The sequence below is a fragment of the Xyrauchen texanus genome, chromosome 13, assembly GCF_025860055.1.
Source record: "Xyrauchen texanus isolate HMW12.3.18 chromosome 13, RBS_HiC_50CHRs, whole genome shotgun sequence".
In the NCBI taxonomy this organism is placed as follows: Eukaryota; Metazoa; Chordata; class Actinopteri; order Cypriniformes; family Catostomidae; genus Xyrauchen; species Xyrauchen texanus.
In genome coordinates, this window is record NC_068288.1 from 41954692 (window position 1) to 41977746 (window position 23055).

At 40.3% G+C, this 23055-nt stretch overlaps 1 protein-coding gene across 1 annotated transcript in view; it reads left to right on the top strand.

Moving 5' to 3' along the window:
- Positions 1–23055, top strand: part of LOC127653872 (receptor-type tyrosine-protein phosphatase T-like) — a 322776-nt gene that overhangs the window by 223394 nt on the left and 76327 nt on the right. The window contains exons 15-16 of the mRNA XM_052140673.1: positions 1948–1995; positions 11880–12015. Of these exons, the coding sequence (XP_051996633.1) occupies positions 1948–1995; positions 11880–12015 (184 nt within the window). The remainder of the gene's footprint in view (positions 1–1947; positions 1996–11879; positions 12016–23055) is intronic.

The following is a 23055-nucleotide window of genomic DNA, read 5'->3' on the forward strand; positions in this document are numbered from 1 at the left end:
TTATTGTGGTTACTAAACATGATATGCATAGGGCAGTGGTGACTCAGCGGTTAAGGATCTGGGTTACTGATCAGAAGGTCAGGGGTTCAAGCCCCAACACCACCAAGATACCACTGTTGGGCCCTTGAGCAAGGCCCTTGAACCTATCTGCTCCAGGGGTGCCGTATCATGGCTGACCCTGCACTCTGACCACAGCTTAGCTTAGTTTAGCTGGGATATGTGAAAAAATAAATAATTTCACCATGTATATGCAGAAATGTATGTATAATGTGTGACAATTGATCAATTAAATTAAAAGGGACAAGGTTTTTAATTTAGGGTGTATGGTCTTAAAAAAAGCTGAATTGAACATTTTTTTTTTTATTTTACCTGCATGATTGTCAGCCTACGGCCAACAATTCTGTTCAGTTTCTTTTGCTCCTTTTCATTCCCTTCCTAAAAGACCCTTTTACATAATCACATCCAGGAACGGAGCAATCGCAAGAGACTTTCTATTATTTTAATGGACCCCACAAAAAAAGAGACACTATAGTTGTTCAGCGCTACAGAGTCATCACATTTATTTATTTTACTTTCCCATTCTATCTTCCTTTCCTTTTTTCTTCCTTTCGTTTTGGCTTTTATTGTCCATCTTATTCAATAAGCTTGCTTCTGCACACCTGTTTGTTTTTGTTTGTTTTTCTGAACTTATTATCTTTTGTTCCATGTCAGGCTTCTTTTTTATTTTTTTTTTACTCATGGCCTGTTTTCCTTTCATATCCCAGATATTCCATCCTGAGTTGGGTTCTTATTATGATTGTAAAAAACAATTACTTTTGTGTTTCTGCTTTAAAAAAAGGCTTTAAATCTCTGTTGATGCCTTAGATAGAAAAGGTTGAACAACTTTTTATGGATGGTGTTTTATAGGTTTAGATTTGATATATTTCAACGTGATCTCATTGGTATTTATAGATATTGTGCTTAGCGTGTGGTTTTAATTCACTTACATTTTTGTATAGACTCTGAAACTTAAAATATATGCATTGGCAGCATCTAAAATGTAAACCTTTATATGTATAAACAACTTTAGAGCTGTATAAATCTTTGCTAAATATTTAATTGATGATTTTATTTTTGTTTGATTTAATAAAATGTGATTAAGTTAACAGGAATGGAACTTTTTTGTTAAATTCACATTAATTTAACACAGTTAATGCATGAACTAAATCAGTAAATGAGTGAAAGGCATGCTAATGTTGCACAATGTTACACATTAATATGCAAAATGTTACTGTGTGCAAATTACAAGTAGTGCAAATTTAATATAATATAATATATTCTCAGTCCATCATTTACTGATGTTCCACCATGGTTATGACAATTTCAGTTCATCGCTAAATATGTTCATACTTAAAAGGGTTCACATTTTAGATGTTGTCAATACGTTTATATGATGTTTCAGTGTCTATCCAAACACAAATAAATGTATGTGTACACTTTAGGTACAAATACCTACCAGAATGAATTGGATTTGCCTGTATATTTAGTATAAATTTCAAGCTTGACATTTTTCTCATTCTCTTCAGAATGTCTCAGAATAAAACTCCCAAAGCCACCTTCATATAGCCTCAAATAATAGTAATAATAATAATAAAAAAAAACATAAAGAAATGACATTCCTATGAAACACATCTTTTTATAACTTTTCTATAACTGTTACACCCACCCTGTCAGCTCCACCAGATGATTCTGGAATAAATTAATTTTCCCTTGCGAAATAACCTATCGGCTCATGGCTTATCTGTTTCCTCTATCAGTTTTCTTTCCAGCCAAATTCTGCATATCCAAAGGAAGCTCAGAGAATCGATGAACAAGTTGAAAGCATAATTCTTTAGATTATTTTTTCTTTCCTTCTTTTCTCTCATGCATGCTGGCCTGGAACGTAAAACCTTGTCTTAGTGGTAATAGGTAGGGGACAAAATACCACGCCCTACATACTTGTCATTCCCAGTGAAGGTGAATATTATACCATAGTCAAACTTTTCTTTCTTCTTTGTTCTTTCCACCCACATTTCTTCTGCTGTTGTTTCCTTCTCTTTCTCGCTCTCTTGTTTTTGTTTTGTAAACCTTACTTTATTTTGCTTCTCTTCATCGCCATATTTGAACACATTTTTTTGCATGTTTGGTCCACTAAAAAGTCTAGCTGGTTGTCATTGACTCCATTGACACTGTAATTTGGACCCTGAGAATGTACAGTGCTGCCCTCATGTCTCAATTGATCGTACTGTAATTAATAGATGTTATGTTCAAAACAACAAAAGTCCCCTCTCTGCTGGGGTTTTGCTCATGAAGTTGTTAGGCTCTGAGAAACTCAATTAGACTCAATTATTCCATTTATTTGGATGGTCTTTTGTTAACAAAAAAAAAAAAGCATTTGATTTTTTCATGTTTTTTTTAAGTCAAAATAAAATCAAAATAAAGATTATTTACTTAAATCAAGGCAGTTTAAAGCGCCGTTTATCAGATATTGCAAAGAGCTTAATAAGTTTGTGAGCAAAATTTTCAAATGTGAGATGTTGCCTTACCAACAACTCTTCGCCCCTTTACATGTGCGAGTGACCTCATCACCCAACATGACTCAAGCAGTCTCACCCTGCCAGTCTAACATGTGTGTGTTTGTGTGTATGTGTGTTTGTGTACAAGAGTAAGATTGTATGTTAGTTTGTATATTTTTTATTCCTGTGCACAAAATGTATTTTGTTTATGGATATGTTAGGCACAATGTATTTATGTATATATTGAAACAGTTTTGAATTATTATTACAAGGTTCCCCTTATTCAATACAAAGATTTTGCTGTCTAATATTTGTTTCAAATCAGATGTCAAGCCATCACCCTTACTCACTCACTCACTAACTCACTCACAGACACACACACACACACTCACACACACACAGGTGGACGTCAGCTCTGAGTGGAGTATGGTCCAACACGTCTCATTGCTTCTCCATTTCCTTCCATGATCATATACAATATGTTAAATTGCCCTGATTGAAATTACAAATTGGTTGCACTAAAATATCTCACATTTCACATGAAGGGTCTCGCCAGATATCTGCGTTGTAGAGGAGATAGGGTTTAGTCAACTTGTTGCCAGCTAATGAACCATTATAATGCTTAATGGGCTGAATTATGCAGATAAAAGCTGTTGTAATTTTATACTTTAACACATATTTTGATTGCCACTGTAATAACCATATTTTAATTTTAAATGTAAAATATTACGTACACGTACAGTGACACATAAAAGTATCTGGATACTTAAGCCTCACTTAAAAATGTATGATTGTCATTGGAAAATATTAAACTAAGTGGCATTTATTTTTAAGAACCATAGCACATATTTGAAGCAAAACATTTACCAAAAAAAAATAAAAAAAACATCAGTTGGGTTTTACATTTCACTGTAAAACAATAGATAAACTGTAAAATGTAGACTAGTTGTCAACGTTAGTGGAACATGTCCATAGTTAGTATGATGAACTACACCTGTGGTTAGTAACTCTGCTAGACATTTTGAAGTGCGGCTTAAGTGTCCAAATAATTTTTTCTGGGCCACTAATATCCACGATTCAGTACAAAGCAAAGTTGTTGTTGTGTTTGCTGCCTCATCCATACAGTTCGAAGAACAAGCAAAGCCAAGCAAAGCACATCATGCATTATGCATGAAGACTTTGAGCTTGAAATCAGTAGACAGTTTACACAAATACCTATGTCCTTCAATGCACCCATCTGGAACGTAACAAAATGCTCTTACTAGCTACACTCCTTTGTAAATTGGGAATTTAATCTAAATGTACTTAAAATCCACCCTTTAACCTCTTTATTTTGTATTTGACCCATTGGAGTGTGCTGGGGAAAGGGGGCACTTTTTCTTGATTAGCATCATGGGTTGTTTACATGACTGTGTTCTCGTAATCCAAGTCCATTTGAGATTAGTATCCTGATAGATGCATCCAACTATGCAGATATAATCCCATCAACTGCAAACAATAGCAGCCTCTACCAGAGATGCCAGCTTTGATATGCACCCCTATAACTCTTGCATAATCTGTCGGCCCACAGACATGCTTTATATAAAGTTTGATACAAAAGTACCTTTTTCCACACACAAACAGAACTGCATTGAGTATCGCAAAATGCAGACAATTAAAGTGGCAAAACGCACCCACTCCAACGCCTCCCCCTATATAAGGTGGGGATTAGTTTTTAATATGATGGGCTTTGCTAATAATTCCTCTTTGATACTTAATTTTACCCCCTCAAAATAAAAGGATTTGAATATTCACATATTTTATTGGGCAGAGGAGCAGTGATCGTGGGTGAAGGGACATGTATAGTGAAGGCTTCTAATCAAGGGCAGATTATATATACGTTTTGACTTATTTGAATTATTTTACATAACATCTTACGTTTTCTGAATAAAGCAGGAATTGGCACAGGTCTTAAAGGAACACTGCAATTTCATTACTAAGAGTCTGTTTTTTTAGATGGGTGTTGAAATCCTGAACAAAATAGTGGACTTGAAAGAGATCACTGGGAGATAGGCGATCTCTTTTCATCAGGTTTACTTTTTAAAGGGGTCAAATCCAAAAATCCTTTGATATCAGTTCGTTGTAATATGAAAAAAAATTCTGTACATTTCAAAACTTTAAACTTTCCTATTTCTAAAATATTAAAACTAAATTAATGAGTGTTTAGAAAATTGGACCACCTAGTAACAGTAAGGTAAAAGAGGAGGAAGATGGTAACATATTATTATTTCTAAACATCAGAAGAACTAATATTATAAAAATTAGCCAATTGGTTTGTTAAGACCCATGTAAGATATCAAGACTATTGTTGTATCTGGATGATAGCACTGGCTAGGATGATATCAGAAAATATTCTGAAACAGGAATTTAGTGTAAGTTTGTTTGTGTGTGTGTGTGTCCGTTTGTGTGTGGATCCTGAACTGTTGAACCCAATCAGATACAGGCAGACGGAGGACATTGAGTTCAGTTACCATATTGATTGAGCACATGGGCAACACACGGTCCACACACATCCCAAAGATCCACATGCTGACTTAGCTTAAGGAAAGTGCAGCAATGCTAGAGATATTGGCTCAGTTTTCTTCAAAAGGTCAAAAGAAGCTAAAGTTGTGAACATATTCAGAGTCCTTCTTCAGATAGACATATCATTTGGGGGCCAGTGTGGAATTCTTGTCTACAGCATCTTTACTGTAGCTTGGTATACTTGATATACTCAGCTTAGATGAGAATACTAAGTGAAGTCCTAAGACATAAGTATTGAAGCCACTTGTGCTACAGTCATGAAGGGTATCTCAGTTTGTAAAGATTATTGAGAAGAGTGCTTTTACATTTCTAAGCATTCAGACTTATGTTTTTTTGGCTGTCAAACAATACAATTTTGGAGTCTTATGGGGGTTGGCTCATTTGACCAAAAGCAAATTGTATTTTTAGTGGTAAATGGTGTATGACAGTCAACAGTAATGCATATTTCAATTACTCTAAACCTTACCATCAGTGGTACAAGTGTAATTTTGGAGCAAAAAGGTAACCACCGAAATGCTCTCACCATTGTTTGCATGCACACACTTACTTCCTGGTTCTCACGGGACCAGATACCATGTCTTGGAGGTTGTTCAGGTTACTTATGAGTAATGCTAGGGAATAGGGATGCAAAAATGTTTGATGGGGGATGGCGCTGGTCATTAATTCGGCTGAATGGTGTTGATTTCAGGCTACATGATCGATTTCCCATGCTATCATGTTGAAGCACCAGCAGGCACCATTCATATTTATTTGTATTTTTTTTATGTACATACAGTTCCAGAAATGTCATTTTGGTTGAATGTTTAATCTGCTTATGCTCAAAGAGAACCTCACGGTTTGGGCGAGATAAAAAAAACGTTTGGTTTCGTATGTAACCTCCGTTCCCCGAGGGAGGGAACGACACGTTGTGTCGGAGAAGCGACACTAGGGGTCTCTCTTGAGCGCCGATATTCACCTCTGATCTTATTGAAAAGGGCCAATGGGAGTTGGCAGTCAGTATTTGCATACCCTGCCCCCGGACATACGGGTATTTAAGCGGGGCAAATACGGGAGTTCATTCAGGATTTTTCTGAGGAGCCGGAAATGGTCCGGCCACAACAGTGGCTCGGTTCAGCGACATGGCGGAGGAAAGACACAACGTGTCGTTCCCTCCCTCGAGGAACGGAGGTTACATACGTAACCAAGCGTTCCCCTTCTGTCGCTCTCTCCACGTTGTGTCGGAGAAGCGACACTAGGGGACCCATTCCAATCTTGCCATGCGCTGAATCTTGTACGTGGACCGCCGATACAGAGGCGGGCAGGGATTTCATCCAGTGCCACGCATCGTCTGTACCTGGCTGCACGTACCCTTCCCCAATGCCCCATAAGAACATCGGAGTCCTTCTAGTTACCCTGGGAGGGAACAAGGCGATGTTTGCCAACATGGGAACGGGCCAGCCTGGCTGGGCCTCTTTCTCTCTATGTTTCTCGCATAGAGCAATCACGGCCGGGCCCTTACACGCATATAGGGAAGGGGGTCTTACCCAGACCCTGCGGAGACCACACCTGCCCTTTTTCTTGGGGAGGAAAAGAGGTAGACACGTCACACGGCCGTCTTAGGGCTCGTGTGGAAAGTATGGTGCGGTGGTAGATCCAGACTCGAAAGGGGGGAGTTACTACAGCATGGCGACCGAGGCAGCTGTAACTGCCCAAGGGAGACACGGGGGTCCTCTCGTAAGGGGACAGAACCATGGAATTACACAGGGGGAGTCCGAGCAGGAGGCCTTACCTGTGGAGCACCTATACCAGTACAGGGTAGCCATCAGGGTACCCGCAGTGGCTTGGGTCGGCGAGTTCCTCCGCTGAACCGCGGACCTGGAGGGCTGGGGAGGAATCGACCAGGGGCCCGACTCGGAGTGGGGCGCCCTGGGAAGAAGGCGCACTACTTTACCTTGGCGTCAGGAAAAGGGCTGAGCACAGCGATCCACCTGGCCGGTCGGTCTCACGTGTTACCGAGTTCTCACGGGCTCGGACCTGAGAAAACACGAGGCGTAACCGACTCAACGCGGAGGTTGTAAAACCTCGCGAAGGTGTTGGGTGTTGCCCAACCCGCGGCTCTACAGATGTCTGCTAGGGAGGTGCCCTTGGCCAGTGCCCACGAGGACGCAACACCCCTTGTTGAGTGAGCTCGGACCCGCAAGGGTAGGGGCACGGCCTGGGTGTGATGAGCCAGTGTGATGGCGTCGACAACCCAGTGGGTGAGCCTCTGTTTGGAGACAGCATTCCCTTTCTGCCGTCCCCCAAAGCAGACAAAGAGCTGCTCAGAGCGTCTGGTGATCTGTGTGCGGTCCAGGTAAATGCGCAGGGTGCGCACTGGACACAGCAACAAAAGGGCTGGGTCTGCCTCCTCCTGGGGCAGCGCTTGCAGGTTCACTACCTGATCTCGAAATGGTGTGGTAGGAACCTTGGGCACATAGCTCGGTCGCGGTCTTAGGATCACAGACGTATCTGCCGGACCGAACTCCAGGCAAGTGTCGCTGACAGAGAATGCTTGCAGGTCCCCGACCCTCTTAATGGAGGCGAGCGCGATAAGCAGGGCCGTCTTAAGAGAGAGGGCCCTGAGTCCAACTGATTCGAGTGGCTCGAAGGGAGGTCTCTGGAGTCCTGCCAAGACTACCGAGAGATCCCAGGAGGGAACTAGGCCTGGCCGGGAGGGATTCAACCTCCTGACGCCTCTCAGGAACCTGAGGATCAGGTCATGCTTACCCAAAGACTTGCCGTCTACAGGATCATGGTGGGCGGTGATAGCGGCAACATACACCTTGAGGGTGGACGGGGACAGCCTCCTGTCCAGCCTCTCCTGTAGGAACAGAAGCACTGACCTAATCGCGCATCTCTGCGGGTCTCGGGAAGAACACCAATCTGCGAACAAGCGCCACTTTAGGGCGTAAATGTGCCTGGTAGAGGGGGCTCTGGCTTGGTTGATGGTATTCACAACAGTCGCGGTAAGCCGGCTAGCTCTTCCGCATCCCCTCCAGGGACCAGACGTGGAGGTTCCAGAGGTCTGGGCGCGGGTTCCAGAGCGTGCCCCGTCCCTGAGAGAGGAGGTCCTTTCTCAGGGGAATTCGCCAGGGAGGAGCTGTCGCGAGGAGCCTGAGTTCCGAGAACCAAGTCCGAGTGGGCCAGTAGGGGGCCACCAACGTGACTTGCTCCTCGTCCTCCTGACCTTGCACAGCACCGGTGCAAGAAGGCTCACTGGGGAAATGCGTACTTGCGCAGCCCCGAGGGCCAGCTGTGTGCCAGCGCGTCTGTCCCGATGGGAGCCTCTGTTAGGGCGTACCAGAGCGGACAGTGGGAGGTTTCCTGGGCGGCGAACAGGTCTACCTGGGCCTTGCCAAACCGTTCCCAAATCAGCTGGACCGACTGGGGGTGAAGCCTCCACTCCCCGCCGGGCAGGCGTTGTCGTGATAGCGCGTCCGCTATGACGTTGAGCTTGCCGGGGATGTGAGTGGCACGACTTGAGTCGCTGCTGGCTCCATAGGAGGAGACGGCGGGCGAGTTGTGACATGTGGCGGGAGCGTACGCCGCCTTGGCGATTTATGTAGCCACCACCGTGGTGCGCCAATCTAGATGCTGAACGCCAGCCAGAATATTTCTCTGTGGAAGCATTTTCAACGGGAGTTTTAACAAGCTCCGATTGAAAACTCGCAAGTCCAGGATTGGTCATAAGCCGCCGCCTTTCTTGGGTACAATGAAGTAAGGGCTGTAGAAACCCTTCCTCATTTCGGTTGGAGGGACGGGCTCTACCGCGCCCTTGGCTAAGAGGGTCGCGATTTCCGTGTGCAGGGAACTGGCGTGCTCGCCGTGTACTGCGGAAAAGCGGACGCCCCTGAAGGGGGGCAGGAGCTGGGCAAACTGAATTGCGTAACCGAGTCGAATGGTCCGGTGCCACGCTTCCCAGCTCTGCGCTAGGGGCACCAAAGGGACGAGTATTTTGGACGTACCCGGCGGGGCCTCGCAGCGGGGCGGAACAGGTAATGCAGCGTCGGGCGGCTTCGTTGCGGCCTGAGGCTGAGGTGCTGAGAATAGACTCAAAGCACTTACCTTGCTCCGCGCGCCCGGCAGGGTTCTTGACTGAGGAGGAGGTCTGATGTTGGCATCCTCTGGACTCGTCTGAACCGACCGGCCGGGGGACAGTCGTGGGCAGGCGGAAGGCGGGATCGCCGCGTCCGGTGTACTGGGACTGTTGTGATCTGAAAGCAGGTCAGGTGACCCAGAGGCAAAGGAAATAGCTCTTTTATTGAGAATGTGGGTACCACAGCCCCCGTCAGGGGGTGTGGCAAATGAAAAAACAAAGGATTCTCCTCCCGGCCCTCCACCGGGGGACGGAGCGGTCTTACCACCTCCGGAGCTAACGTCTTCGGCTCTGGGTCGGCTGTCTCAGGAATGCTTGAGAGCCTTCCGGGTCCTGGAGGGGGTTCGTGAGACAGGGGGCGTGCGCCGCCTGCGGAGTGCTCGACGCTGCAGCACATCAGGATCAGACACCGCACTCTCGCCATCAGACACCGCACTCTCCGATGCAGCGGCGAGCTCATCTGCTTCGGACTCGGAAGGATAGACAGCCGGGCCGTGAGGCGAGCCGCTATCGCCGCAAGCGTGGACGGAGACCAGCGAGCGTGTCGGGGAATGGGAGGTTCGAGGGGGTTACCCGGCGAAACTGCACCCGCTGCCGCCCCCAAATCGCCCCCAGCGCCAACCGCACCGTCCTTAATCCCGTGGGAAGAAGGAGCAATGCGGGTGCAGCTGGGGTGGCTTGCTTTCTGTTGAAAGCAAGCCGCGACCGCAACGTGGTCATGGTCATGTTCTCGCAGTGAGAACATGAACCATCCACAAATGCCGCCTCGGTGTGATCGCGGCCCAAACACACGAGACAGCGCATGTGGCCGTCTGAAGCGGAGAGCACTCTACGCATCCAGGAGCGACACAGAGGCGGAAAGGCATCTTGAAAAGATGCGTCCTTAAAGGACGTTCAACGCCGCTGTGTTTGCTCTTTTAGAGAAAATTACTCTTTTAGTAAAAACTCTTTTAATACACAGTGTGTGTGTATGCGTGTCTCGCGCTGTCGAGCGCTCAGGGGCAACAATGCACGCCGTGCACTGAGAAGGAGAAAGCCGCTGTTGTGCGCCGTCAAGATCCAACAGCATGCAGATCGTCAGAGGAAAACAGGAACGTTTAAGTGGCGTGTACCTCGCAGCAAACTGCATCGGCTCCGAAGAAATTTTCTGAATGAACTCCCGTATTTGCCCCGCTTAAATACCCGTATGTCCGGGGGCGAGGTATGCAAATACTGACTGCCAACTCCCATTGGCCCTTTTCAATAAGATCAGAGGTGAATATCGGCGCTCAAGAGAGACCCCTAGTGTCGCTTCTCCGACACAACGTGGAGAGAGCGACAGAAGGGGAACAAGTATTTTTTTGAGCTTGCATGAAAGAAACCCACCCACATAGAGAGATCAATGTGTTAATTTGCAACTGATTGTTCAAGGTGTCACACTGGCAGAAGCGCAGGTTAAAAAAGGAGGAAAGTAAAATGTAACATAATAGTTTAATCATTCGAGATGACAATTGCATGCTTTGCTAAGATTTGTGTATCTGCAGATATTTTATGCACTTGTTAGTTTCTGCCATTTGAAGGCTGGTGCAGTCTTTCATTTTCTTTGTAATATCAGGATTTATGTAGATTATTAAATGTGGTGGAATACGTTTCATTTTAGCTCAGCTTTTAAAAAAATTATGAACAAATCAAGCAGATTATTATGATCTTTTCAGCAGTGAATAGTTCAGCAAACAGCAAACAGCTGAAATTCTTTCTTAGAAATAATGGCAATTTCACTGTAGATTCACACGCTGGTCTACCTATCATTTTGAGGACTTTGCATAGACATAATTATTTTTATACTGTATAAACTATAGATTCTATCCCCTAAAGCTAACCCTCAAAGAAAACTTTCTGCATTTTTACATTTTCAATAAAACATTGTTGAATATGTTTTGTAATCTATTTAAATTATGGGGACACTAGAAATGTCCTCATAAAGCACATTTAAAGCATAATACCCTTGTCATTACCAGTTTATTACCTAAAAAACTGTCCTCGTAAACCACATAAACATGCCCACACACACACACACACACACACACACACACACACACTTACACAAATGCCCTGCATGAATTTCTGCCATCATACTTTTTCATTCTCTGCCTTCATCCTCTTTGTTTGCCTTTTTATTCTTACATTTCAAGCTTGTATATTTTGCATTCTGTGTTGTCTTTTGGTTTTGTTGAATTCTCAAGTGCTCTCTCTAACCCAGAATCCATACGCCGAAAAACATTTTTCACCATAGTTATCAAATATTTGAAAAGCTCTTTGAAGTATTTTTGTCTGTGTCTCTTGCCTATTAATTAATACCATTCAATAAAAGATTCCCCTTTGCCATAGACTCGCCACAATGTAATCATCAATGTTACTCGTGCTTTTGTTTTGTCTGTATTTAATTAACTTGATTTCGTATGCGTGTTTGTGGGTTTCATTTTGTGTTTAAATGGGTTTTTGTTGTTTATGTACAAATTATCATGTATGAAAGTATGCGTGTAAAAGACTTGCTTGCATGTGCTTCCTTTGTGCTTTTTTATTATTCTTGAACAAGTTTGTTTTTGTGTCAGTGTAGAGCATTTATTGACAGCTCTTGTCTTAGTTAAAGGCCCGTCTTTCTTCTCTGTGATGTACTTGTTGCATTAAAGGTGCCTCTACCCAGAATTCCAATGACATAGAACCTGAAAAACAGGTGGATGGCACTGTAAAGATGGCTGGCGTCATTGCTGGAATCCTGATGTTTGTCATTATTCTCCTGGGCGTCCTCCTCACCTTCAAACGCAGGTACTGCTCGCATGCACACACACATCTCTGGTCATTTCTGGAGTGCTGACACAAACACATTTCTAGCTGAATTCTAGCTATGTTACTTTACAACATATAGTAATTAGGGCTGCCAATTAAACATTTAAAACAATTAATCAGTGTATGATTGCTTCAATATATTTGTACCTCTTTATATTAGGTGTCTTTAATTACTATGGACTAACATTAAAATACATACAATACTATGTATTATTATGCAACTACATTATCTGCTAAATTCTGCCAGATTAATATTTGTAGCTGAGGTACAGGTAGGTTTAGGAGTATGGGTAAGGTTAGGGTTTAGGGTAAGGGTTGGGTTAGGGTTAGGGGTGAGGCTAACACTGTCACTACAGATGTACTTAAATGCAGGTATTTTAAATGTAAGTACAATGCAACAACACGTTTGTATATATTAAAGTAGATTTTATCAAATGCTTACTGTAAGTACATAGTAATTAAAGACACCTAATTTAATATAAATCCAATTTTTTATCAATGGACAGCCCTAATATTAATTATGAAAAGCAGTATCCATAGTTCAAAAGAATGTATAATACCAGTGTACAGATATTTGGGATGCAATTCTTATGGAAACAAAGTATATCAGTATTTTGAAGAATTTGAGGGTGTTAGTTTGTATTGCTTTTGACATTCTCAGCTTTTGTGTCTCCTAGTGAAACATGCACACTGGCTTTCTTTCATTACATCACTTGCTTTCACCCCCATCCCCTCGAACACATTTCTGTGTCATTCTGCCTTATACAATATTTCCACTTCCCATAGTGTCTCATCCATGTCACACACCAACCCTCACAGCTCAACACTTCTCTAGCTCTTCCCTTTAGTCTCTGTCTGTATGTCTTTTTAACTGGTTCTATTGTCTTGAACTTGGAGGGTAGTAGTGAATTGCGTATAGAATAGTTCCAAAATTAACACTCACCAAGTGGTAAATGCAAGTAAAATGTGACTTTGGTGAGTAAATATGATGTGATTTAAATCACAATGTAACAACAATAGTCTGACCCTTGCTTATCAAATGAAAGAGACGCCAACAGTCTACTACAGTGACAACGTGTGCCTCAGCTATAAATTTGCCATTAGTCATTTATATAGGAAAACAGAGGTGGTGGCGTAGTGGCTAAAGCACAGGGCTGTTAATCAGATGGTCGCTGGTTCTAACCCCCCGGCCACCACCATTGTGTCCTTGAGCAAGGCACTTAACTCCAGGTTGTTCCAGGGGGATTGTCCCTGTAATAAGTGCACTGTAAGTCGCTTTGGATAAAAGTGTCTGCCAAATGCATAAATGTAAATGTAAATGTTTTATTATTATTATTAAGTATTCTTTATATTAAAAGTAAAGTGTGTAATTTCTGCGTCACTTGCCTCAGAAAACGGAATTGCAAAGTTTATAACAAACAGGTTTTCCAAAAACTTCGCCCATGTTCCATAGATCGGTCAAACAGGTAGTACCACCTCAAACGCTGTGTCATGGCATAGTCAGGGTCTGCACCCATGCTGGTGTAATCAAATGACTGTTAAAGTTGACCACGACTTTATGCATATTAGCAAATATTTTTTAATATGTTTCATAACCAAGTGATTGCTCACAAAGGCAAGGTGACAACCCGGATCTTAGTTACAGTGCACGCTGCATTGCCCATATGAGCCACTGTCGGAAATACAATAGTGGTTAAAACCACCAGCTAAATCAATAAGCTCTAATTAGCATGAATTGTAAAGGAGAACTTGACAGCACCATTGTTAATGTGTCACTTTCTAGAGCAGCGTGAATTGGAACATAATGATAGATCTCACTATTAAAAGAGCACGAATCAAAAGGTTAGCCATGAATGGCCTTGGTAGGTGTTCATCTTCGCACACTGCTGGAGGTAGGGCACTTCTGCTTTTTGTAAGTTAAAGCAAACTGAACTCTTATATTACAATAATAGCTTGTGGGTTTTTTTTCCATAAATTTCCTGTTTATGGGAGATGGTGTGTGGGAGAAGTTATATGCAAATTTATGAGTTATATCCAAGACTGGATTCTTGTAAATAGCACAGACTCTAGTTTGGATTTGAAAAATCTGCCATCAGTACATAATAGTACTTCTATCAGGAAGACTTGCAGAATTGAGTGAAATTTATGATGACATTTATTTGATGAATAGAAAACAGAAAAGTAATGTCTCTCTTTGGCGTAGTCCCCGTCTGGCGGTCCGAAGAAGTTGTACTCGGAACCGTCATATCCTGCCGGAGATAGGTGGTAGGGGCGAGGAGCCTACCCTCATGCAGGACGAGACTCAACTGGTGGTGGTGGGGTGGTGGAGGTTGCCGTGTTAGCACACTGAAACAGCAATGTGATAGATTGTGAGCAGAATTATAAAGCAACGGCTTACATGTGACTGGCTGGGAATTACCCAGCTAATGGTGCGAAGATGTACAGCTGCTAGTCTTCCTGCTAGAACTACGCTGCGCTTACATTTACTACTACTCATTTTCGTTTAATACTTTTGACATGTTTGAATCCATTCAACAGAATTCAGTGGATTTTGCCACAAAATCAGACAGGTAATGCAGAAAATGTCCACTGATTCCATCTAGCCCTGCTTATTAAACATTATTTTTAGGCCTGTGATCCCTAAAAATGCTTTTTAGGTAGGCAGCTAACTAGAGTTTGGAAAATAGTCTGGGGCTGTAGAATTGTACCCGCTTTTTAAGCTTTATAGAAGTCAAGAATTGAGTTTGCGGTGATAGTATACTTCTGCACTCGAGTTACATGGTAGCACACTTTGTATTCAAGAGCAAAGACAAAAAAATATGTCTCTCAACTTCTTGTAATCATTCATGATTTAGCTACTGACACAAACAGTTAAATCGGGCGATGATGTTTCATGAATTGCAGCATTTTACATGTCTTTCAGTAACCATTAATTATTTGCATGGCATGAAAAATGCTTGAAAGCTCATGAGCTATGCTTTTTATCTGTGAGAGCTTATGTAAAACATGTTTTTTTTAAAAGGCTGGAGAGATGCACTTCAATTTTAAACTAATAATACAAGGATGAATGGAGTGGACAGACTGAGCCTAATGGCAAATTGATGTTTTACTTCTTGGTAATAAAAAGTCCCCTCAGGCATCTTTGACCAGGCCTAGGATAGATTTTAATTAATAATGGATGACTCGCATATCTCTTTAAAGTTTGAATTGTGGCATTTGGCTGTCTCTTCTTCCATTGTGTCACAGGAGATTTGGCTCGGTTGGGGTTTAATTTGGAAATCTTAACTTGCTTGACTTGACATGAACATGCGGCAGTCACGGTACTCTACATACTTAAGTACCGTTTAATGTTTTTGTTTTTTTGCCTGTTATCTGTAGTCCATATATGATCATATAACCTATAAGGTCATGTTTTAGCCAAATCAATCAATAAATCAATAAATAATAATACAAAACAATATTTTCAATATTTTGGACCATTGTTTTTGTATTGTGACAGTATGAGTATTTACAGTTTCCCCCATATTTCCCCCAAAATATTAATTATTTATTTATTGCTACAGTATACAATAATGAAGAGTTGAGGGGGGAAATGCTTAATTGTTTTAAATGTTAATGGTCCTAAACGATTCATTTCCTTTAAGCAAAATATCATTTCTTATTTCTTTCTTTTTGATTTTTGGGGTGAAATATAACTTAAACATTTATTGACAGGTTTACAGAAGTTATAAAATGTCATAACTACTACTATAAAATTAATACAGTAACTGAACACATTTTTGCCTGTACCATACATTTCAAACTGCATTATTCGCCTTAAATTTTCTTGTGCCAGTGGATAGATTCATGTACAAAATGTGATATGTTAGGGACAATGTAACATTTCCATCTTAACACTCACCCGATCACTCAAGCTTCCCCATTCCAGTTTGAGTCAAAGTTCAAACGAGTTGCATGCAGCTCTAAATATATACCCAGTGTTTGGCCTATTACACATAAAACCCTCAGATGCTATATTATATAATGTGAAGTATGAAAAGGTGATGGAGTGTGTGTGTGTGTGTGTGTGTGTGTGTGTGTGTGTGTATTTGTGTGAGTGTGTTACTTAACCTCTAGACTCATACCCTGTCTTTTATTTCTTCTCCTCTGGGCTTCGTCCGCTAGAGAAATCCACACCTGGAGAACTCTAAGTGTGGGGTATTGTATGTTTAATTCTAGCCACAGTACGCATCCTGAGCCCATATGCACTCCATTTGGTTTTATAATCCCATTTGTATCATGTTGTACAGTTTTTTCATTTGCGTAATTTTTTTTTGTTGATATTGTCATTCACATTTTGGCACATGCACGTAAATGATCATCTTGATTTGCTTGTACTAGTGATTATACATAGTGGTTTATGGTGTTAATTATCACAAGTCATAAGTATTTCGCATTTGCTTGCTATCAATGTGGCCTGTGTGTAATGCTTTTTAGTTTTGTTTTGTTTTCTGCAAATGTTTCGTCTCATTTTAATTTCTTGTTGTTATGGATTTGTTAATATGAGAACAATCTGCAGTGATCTGTGCCTGAAATTAGTACTTCACATTTAGGCCACGTCCAAACTAAAACGTTTTAGTTGGAAAACGCATTTGTTTTGCTGCATTTACGCCTCTCATCCACACTAAAAACACCAAAAATAGAGACTTTCAAAAACGCTCTCCGTAACTGTATACTTTGGGAAAAAATTATACTTTAGGAAAGTGAAAATGGAAATTTCAAACTTAAACGGATTAGAGTGGATGTGGCCTTGATCAAATAAATAATAAAGATTACGATTAAAGTTGCCTTGTTTACTAATGATGAAAAATGTCGATTAGTGCATTCCACTCAGTCTACTCACATTGCATCAATATTTTCTATTAGATTCAGATTCAGTAAAATAAAAAAGCATTGTCAGAAATTTGAAATTACAGAGTAGAAGGTGCAACTCCCTATATATGCTGCAAGCGAGCGATGTGACAAAACTAGAAAATTGCCATTATAGTAAATTAACCATTTAGGTACATTTAAGTATGATGTATAAAACAGGGATTGAAAACATTTATAACAAAATTCTTAGCTTTTTTTAAAAAAATGAACCATACATAAAATGCAATTCTAAACACAAATTAAGAACTTGACATAAATTATATCAATTAAAATTTTAATTGCGATTGAAGGGAAATTATCAACAGTTCAAATTTTTGTCTTAATGGACAGCCACACCAGGTCATTTTTAATACCAGGAGGGAGGTTCAAATGTCACAACATTACCTTATTAAAATATGTTTATTTCCAGTTGCCTGTTAGATCACCTTCTCATAAATAACATTAGCAAATGTCCCACGGTGCAACAATTACAGTGAAAAGGGCACTTCATTCGCTCTTGTTCGCTCAGAGAGCAGCTTCAAATGACACTTTATACCACCATTCAGGCTTGCTGGTAATTATTCCTCTGTAATACTGTCACAACCCTGTCTCGTGTGCTGCACAATGGCGTTAAGCTAATATGTTGTGCTCATGAAGGCAATGGACGATTACTCCTACGCCAAGCCACCTACACAGCGAACCGTATAGAGGATTTAGCTTAAAGCTCAGAGGTTGCCAAGTCTTTTATGTAATCTTTCAAAATCCTCATTGCGACATTACAGAGAAGACATTATAATGGCAGTGCTTAAGGTAGTTTGGCTTGGATTACAAAGGGCAGACCTTAACAGGTGGATGACTTTGTTTTTTTTGTTGTTTTTTTGGACAAACTTTTAATGTCGGAATTTTATCGGCTGCGAAGTGGCTGTTTGGATTCAGGCTTTTGAACCTCAAATTGGTGCATTTATTGCAATTTTTTTATCAGCTAGACCTATTATATAGAATACAGAACACCATAAACAGAGATATTCAAATACTGCAGGTCTCTTATTGAATGCTTTAACCAAACAGCTCTGAAATATTCACTAAAACAATATTCCAAATGCATTGGCTCCTTTTAATATCAGTGCGTTCCATGGAACTGATGTAAACACAACTGCTTCTGACATAAACATGTATAACTAAGTAAGGGATATTCCATGGCTAGGTGTGCGTTAAACAAATTTAAATGCACAACGTGGAGGCAAAGAACCAATGGTAATTAAATCTACAGCTCTGCCTATTCAGACACAGAGAAAAGAAGTGCGCCCACACACTTGGTCAAAACTGTGAATATAAATGCACAATCCATAAATAATAATATTATTGAATATAATATAATATAATAATATTACAGAATGTAAAGGGGTTGAAACTCCAGAGAAAAGTATTATTTCAACTTTATTAATTCCCATTTCCACATAAATGTGGAAAACTGACGTTATAAACATGGCATTGACAGTAAAATGAGCACTTACGCTATGGTAATTGGAAATCCATTGAAAACACTCTGGAACCTGTGGATTTTGACCTCTGACACATCGGTATGGTATCCAGCAAAGCTGGAAGATTGACTGAATTAAGAATGAAATCGGGATTTGTCCTTGCCTGATAACGCTTCATCGCAAAACATTACAGTTTAAATCATCTTGCATCGCCTTGCCGGACAGCAAAAGATGCATTTAATATGTCCTGATTTCCTTCTCTTATCCTCTGTACAAAACAATTTGAATTCTATTATATTAGCTATGCTGATGAACGTGGTTAGGAAATGTTTTCAGTTGCTATAGCCCACTCTGCTTACTCTGTAATGTTATGTTGCGCATTAATATCGAACAGTGATTAAAACTGACCGGAACTACCTGTGCATAGGAGTGGTGGTGGCGTAGTGGGCTAAAGCACTGAGCTGGTAAACAGAAGGTCACTTACATGTTTCCATTAATCATGGTATAAATATTAGGGAAGTTGTACTTGCTTGTTACGATTATTGGAATCTATATATATATATATATATATATATATATATATATATATATATATATATATATATATATATATATATACTGTACTACCCCCAACCCCCAAATATATATACCATGATCAATGGAAACATGTATATGTTAATTTTATATATATATTACCTCCCCATATAGTTTTTGTACTATATAGGAACTATATAGGGCTTCTATAGTTTTTGTTGCCACATTCTTCTATAACAGCTTCTCTGAAAGTCTGTATTATGTTGTGGGTTTTTCACAAAACAGTCCACTTCGAAATGTGCCACACAAACTGTTAAGAGCAGTCTGAAATGATATAGGGAATTATTTTTTCCTAATGTTGGGATAATTCAGATGGATGTGCAGAGCGGCAGGTGCAATGCACAGCCAGGAATAGCACAATTTTATTTTAAAGAATCAAGGGAAATTCGATTTTATATGGTGACGAGACACATATGAATCCCATGAAATTTAGATTGTGTTTTTGAATCTACTTTTAAGCATTATAAGAAAAACTCAAGTGGCATTATCTTATTCCAAACCAGTGCTCCATTGAAAAGAGATCTCATAAGGTCCATATATGCTAATTCCTTATGTGAAATATAGATCCTTATGGTAGATATGATTGTACGGTTTTATGCTATCACATCACATTGATGTACCAATGTTCTATTATTTATGTCAAATTGCTTTATGTCTGTATTGGCCAGTCACTGATCAAAACCACGTAGATGTGCAAGAGTGCTGCCACACAGCAATTTGTCTGTGTTTGTGCAAGTGTGTGTGTTTAATGGTCTGGGACTGAGTAGTGTCCGAGTGATCTCTTAAAAGGCAAGATCGACCCCCGTACCACTTCATCGCAATGCTGACCGAGGGAGAAATAATCCCACACTTTGTGTAATAGCTGAGCTCTGCCTATGCATATGATTACACACTGAATCATCACAGCTGTCTATTTTCAGCTTGGTCTACCATAAGGATCTATATTTCACATAAGAACATAGCATATATGGACCTTATGAGTGGTGGTGGTGTAGTGGGCTAAAGCACATAACTGTTAATCAGAAGGTCACTGGTTCGATCCCCACAGCCACCACCATTGTGTCCTTGAGCAAGGCACTTAACTCCAGGTTGCTCCGGGGGAATTGTCCCTGTAAGAAGTGCACTGTAAGTCGCTTTGGATAAAAGCGTCTGCCAAATGCATAAATGTAAATGTTATGAGATCTCTTTTCAATTGAGCACTGGTCTGGAATAAGATAATGCCCCTTGTGTTTTTCGCATAATGCTTTAAAGTAGATTCAAAAACACAATCTAAATTTCATGGGATTCATATGTGTCTTGTCACCAAAAAAAATAATTTTCCTTGATTCTTCAAAATAAAATTGTGCTATTCCTGGCTGTCCATTGCACCTGCCGCTCTGCGCATCCATGTGAATATATAAATAAATAACATATCCATGTTTCCATTGATCATTGTATAAATATTTGGGGGGTTGGGATTGGGGGGGTAGTATATATATATATTGTACAGGGGCATAGATTCCAGTAATCAAAACAAACAAGTACAACCCCTTAATATTTATACCATGATCAATGGAAACATGTAAGTGCTTCACACTGGCACCACTAATCATCCATGAGATTATCTAATCAGCCAATCCAGTGGCAGCAGTGCAGTGCAATAAATCATGCAGATATGGGCAGGGGGACCTACACAATATTAGGCAGGTGGTTTTAATGTTGTGGCTGATCTATATGTGTGTGTGTGTGTGTGTGTGTGTGTGTATATATATATATATATATATATATATATATATATATATATATATATATACACACATACACACACACACTACACACACACACACACACTGTATAGGGAGAGCAAGATCTAACAAAAAAGTACAGAAATAGTAACAACAAAGTTAATATATATAAAATACCTTGTATAACATGTTATCAATCATTTGTTTTGTTTTGTTCTTTTGCACTATTGTATTCTTTGAAGTGTTGGGGTACCATGTAAATACCATGGAACATGAATATGGTAACATGGTATATATCAAAGTACCTTGATATATCATCTGATACATCAATTTACCATGGTAATACCACAGATTTTGGACATAAGCAATATTTATACTATATTCTCTGAAGTACCCTTGAGTACCTATTATACATGAATATAATAATAATTAAGTATTAGTTATTGAAAAGTACCATGGAGTATAAGTAGCATGATATTAACATCTGATATCATCACTAACATGGTACCATGACAATACCTTAACCCAGAGTTATGGTTTATATTATAGTTATAATGAGCTTTCAATTTAACAACAGATGTCTATGGTATGTCCTTATATACTGTAGATGGCAAGTGAAACTTGTGTGTGGGTGTGTGTCTGTGTGTGCACACTTTTACTGCTTGTCAGCCAGCACGCACGAAGCTTTCAAGCTTGAATGGATGAATTAACAATTTTATGATCTAATAAACTAGAGTGTCTCATTTACAGTCATTAGCTAAACTAAGCTGTCCGAAAACTTTGGCAGTTTGTTAAACAAACTACTCTTTTCTCAAGCTAAGGAAAGATCGCTAAAGAGCACTTCATAGACGTTAACCATTTCTCTTTCTCTTTATCTCACTGTCTTTTTTTGCTGCCTCACCCTCCCATTCTCCCGTGTTGTCCTGTAAAGTCAAAGCAAAGATGCATAGCATTTTGTGTAACATCACCGTGGACATCAAACTTTCTCCTCACACCAGAAAGTCGCCTGGTTTCAGGAATGATAATAAATCACGGAGAGCCCAAAAAATAATAAAGAGGCCACTTATGCTGCGAGCTCCTCCTGTTCTACTCTATTAATATTTATGGCCACCTTCGCCCGGCGTGGCTCTCTTCACTTCGCTCTCTTTTATTAATATCATCAGAACAATGTCAGCAGGCAGCTTTAAAGGGCCATTGAGATGAAATGGCCTAAGATGGATGCCCTCACTACATATGCATGCCGCAGAACCCATAGACTGCTTGCATCTGTTTTAGCACAGTCAGCCAGTCGCAAAACACATTCGCCATAACGGCCAATCTCCAAACTGTGCTTTTATTGCCTACAGAGAAGTCAGAGTGTCATTAAATATATGTATTTTGGTGATGCTTTAGAGATAAAGCGAACAGTTTGCTGGCTATAGATCGCTTTTATGATACAGGAAGAATATGGGTGAGAAGTGTGTGTAAGTGTGTAAGTGTGACTTAATGCAAAGTGGTGTGCCAAGGAAAGATGGAGACTGATGCATGATTACATTAGCGGGTTCGTATCATCATAAAGGTTTTTACACGATTGCGTTAGTGGGTTCATATCATCGTATAGGTTTCCAAATGTGGCAATTTTTTACGTTTATTCGTAAATTGTTAGAGTGAAAAATGCACAAAAAGCTCCTAATGCTGATAAATGACTGCTGTAGCGGGTTCACATTATCATGAAGGTTTGCGCAATGTGACAAAGTTTAAAGATTAACAAAGAAACAACCGAATGACTCTGGTTGATACCCGATTACGTTAGCTAGCGCATATCATTGTAAAGGTTTGCAAATTAATTACTAGGGCTGTCAATTACCGTAATAAGGAATATTTTTTCCGTCTACATGCATGGAGTACCACCTGTTTTCTCCAGGGGGCAGTAAGTGAAAGTCTCTGTGTAGGTAACACGCAGCTGATACAGAGAACAAACCACACTTACCAGATCAGACAACACAAGATGAGAACATGTTCTTGTGTACAAACACAGCTTGAAGGAGTGCAAATCCAAAGGCGTGGATCTGAAGATGTGTTTTTCTAAGTTGCAAACGTTGTTTAACTTGCCACAGCGACCTAAAAACGGTATGTTTATGAGGTGGTGACACAACTGAGAAGCTCCAAAGTCTTTTTTCATAAATCATAAATAATATGGAAATAATTATTTATAATTATTTAATCATTATATAATTAATTATTGTTATTTGAGGGGCTTTCTCAGCAAATATTTATGCATGCATTTATTTGCGATTAATTCAATTAATTAATCGGCATTCAATATCATTCATTTGCTTAAAAGTTTTAAT